We start from the raw sequence: 2,936 nt of genomic DNA, 5'->3' as shown, positions 1-2,936 counted from the left end.
AATTTTACTATTAGTAACTTTACCTTTCCCGAGCTGATTGCAGACAGCCCGAGGATTAAGGTGCCCAATCCAACAAACTGCCGTGCCTTTACTCTAGATGAGATGACAGCTGCCACAGAAACCTTTAGTCGGGAGATACGACGAGGGGGATTTGGATCTGTGTTCTTTGGTAAATTGCAGGAAGCAAAAGAGATCGCTGTAAAAGTGTTCTCATTATTCTCCCACCATGGAGTTGACGAGTTTCTGAATGAGGTAATGCTCAAACTTTACCATGTAATACAATTCAATTTGGATCCAATATAAGAAAGAAAGTTTTTACTGTGCATATATCTCGTGAACAGGTGGATCTTCTTTCCAGGATCAATCATAGGAATTTAGTATCTTTACTAGGCTACTGCAATGAAACCAGAGAGGCTATACTTATCTACGAGCACATGTCAAAAGGGTCCTTGAGGGACCATCTTTATGGTAAATTTCATAGATTGAAGATATTTTTGTTTCAGTAGATAGAATAGCAAGGTAACTGACAAGCATCTGGTTCTTATTTACATTTGCAGGTCCTAGTGTAGAAAACTCCCAACTAACTTGGAAAACAAGGCTCAAAATAACGTTAGATGCAGCACAAGGTAAATCTCTTTATCATTTTGATGTACATTAGATTTGTATAATGTAAACGTTCGTTGTTTGAAATATTGATTATTGTGAAAATGCATATAGACAAATCATAGGTAACCATATATCTCATCTGATCGACCTGCGATTTACATATTGTGAAGGCCTGGAATACCTACACCTGGGTTGTACCCCCAAGATAATTCACAGGGACGTCAAGACCGCTAACATTCTTTTAGACGGCAATTTCACTGGGAAAGTAGCGGATTTCGGTCTTTCAAGGATGACAATTGATGGACAGGCTACTCATGTTACCACTGCAGTGAAAGGAACGTTCGGATACCTTGATCCAAAGTAATGGTTTTTTTTGTTTTCAATCTTGAGCGAATTCAACCCATTATTAAGAGTGCACCGAAATTTTGTACCGTACTTGATTTGCTATTTTTTCGATGTGACTAACTTTCAATTAATTATTTTAGAGGACAGTCAATTTCATATTTTATTTCCACTGTGCTTCATTAGCTGAATTTTTATGGGGAGCCACAGGTATTACAACACTCAAACGTTGACAGAGAAGAGTGATGTTTATAGCTTTGGCGTGGTTCTACTAGAAATCATATGCAGTAGACCACACATAGATCTTAAACTCAGGGAAGAGGACGTAAACATCATTCGATGGGTAAGGAATCTTATCACCATTCATCCAAAATTTAACCAATGCTTTGTAGTGGATGCTAAACTACACACTAACAAAAGTTATGGGCATATTCACAGGCGACACCGTATATACTAGATGACGATGTTGGCAAAATAAGAGAGATCGTAGACAAGAGGTTGGACGGAAGATTCGACATGAAATCCATTATTCGCGTTGCCAAAGTAGCTATGAGATGTGTTCAGGTGGAACGCTCTTCTAGACCGAGCATGAGTGAGGTAGTGGCAGAGCTCAAAGAGGCTATCAAAATCGAGGATATTATAGCTCCTGTATCAGTTTCAGAGGAGATTGGCATCGAAGATGAGGATTTGGTGGCTGGCAGGGTAGAGTCGAGTAAACGCAAAGGAATGGAATGGGGTGATAACAGCTCCAATATTCCACTAGTAGGAAGATAAGTTAGCACGCTATGGATATTGATTGAAGGATAGGGGCAAGCCATCGAAATCTAATGCTTATGATTCCGAGGTGATAATCAAGCTTTTATGAAAATTGGAATTGGTAATCGGCATACTCTGTTGCCTTACGTGTTAAAATATAACTTGTATGGGTTTTTGTCGCTATCAAGTTCTAAGAAGTTGTAAATTGTACAAAGTACATTGCACGTAATCATTATTAAAAGCGATCTTTGGTAATTAATCCGCATACCATATTGTGTTGATTTTTCCCACATAAACTCGCAGGCATGCATATCTTTCAAAATACAATTTAAAACATAAAATATTTTGCGCTGTGAATAGACACATTCCAATAAAATATTCGCCCAAATGTGATCCTCAGCAAAATATGATGTTTATAAAATACAGAATTATGTAGTGTAAATATCACCCACCGCACCTACTATTTTGAAATCAACTAACCTGTACTGGATTTAAATGTAGTTAATTACTTATGCAGGAAGAGTTGGTTAAATTTATAGAGTCAAGTTAATTGGAATTAAATAAAGTTGAATTTAGTCTGTAGTTGCATATCAAGTTATTTTAAGGGAGTTACACGTTTATTGTAATCGACAGATCAATATAGTTAATTACTTATGCAGGAAGAGTTGGTTAAATTTATAGAGTCAAGTTAATTGGAATTAAATAAAGTTGAATTTAGTCTGTAGTTGCATATCAAGTTATTTTAAGGGAGTTACACGTTTATTAAATAAAGTTGAATTTAGTCTGTAGTTGCATATCAAGTTATTTTAAGGGAGTTACACGTTTATTGTAATCGACAGATCAATAAAAGAACCATAGCTCCTGTTATTGTATGTGATTTATTTGTGTTATTTTGTCCTGCCTCTTCTGTTTTTCCAATAAATTAATATCAGTGCTGAAGAAAAACAACAGAATCAGTGGTGCAGGAAAAAAATCAATAATTTAATTAAGAAAATCGACCACCGCATCTCCTCTCTATCATAACCTACGTTGCGATTTTTGGCAATGCAACGCTTCCCAAAGCTATCGAAAAGTGCGGTGCATGGGTTATTTTTACTAAAGTCAAAGGAGCGCGTCAGAGTTTATTTTTGACTAAAGGTGCATGGGTTATTTTTACTAAAGTCAAAGGAGCGCGTCAGAGTTTATCCTTTACAAAAGCTTGCCAAGCCTATCGAAAAAGTGCGGTGTGTGGG

The 2,936-nt window shown here is 36.7% G+C and overlaps 1 protein-coding gene across 1 annotated transcript; it reads left to right on the top strand.

Annotated features, from left to right (window-relative positions):
* Positions 1-214: 214 nt before the first annotated feature.
* LOC149188569 (putative serine/threonine-protein kinase PBL1) lies at positions 215-1,726 on the top strand. The gene is made up of 4 exons (XM_089413047.1): positions 215-626; positions 777-966; positions 1,159-1,291; positions 1,387-1,726. The coding sequence occupies exons 2-4, from the start codon at positions 896-898 to the stop codon at positions 1,720-1,722; spliced, it is 540 nt and encodes a 179-aa protein (XP_089269173.1). The 5' UTR covers positions 215-626; positions 777-895; the 3' UTR covers positions 1,723-1,726.
* Positions 1,727-2,936: the final 1,210 nt, after the last annotated feature.

The sequence above is a fragment of the Pinus tabuliformis genome, chromosome 3_1, assembly GCF_031772625.1.
Source record: "Pinus tabuliformis cultivar Carrire ecotype Pingquan chromosome 3_1, CPIR1, whole genome shotgun sequence".
Lineage (NCBI taxonomy): Eukaryota > Viridiplantae > Streptophyta > Pinopsida > Pinales > Pinaceae > Pinus > Pinus tabuliformis.
This window is presented reverse-complemented; position numbering and strand designations above follow the sequence as displayed.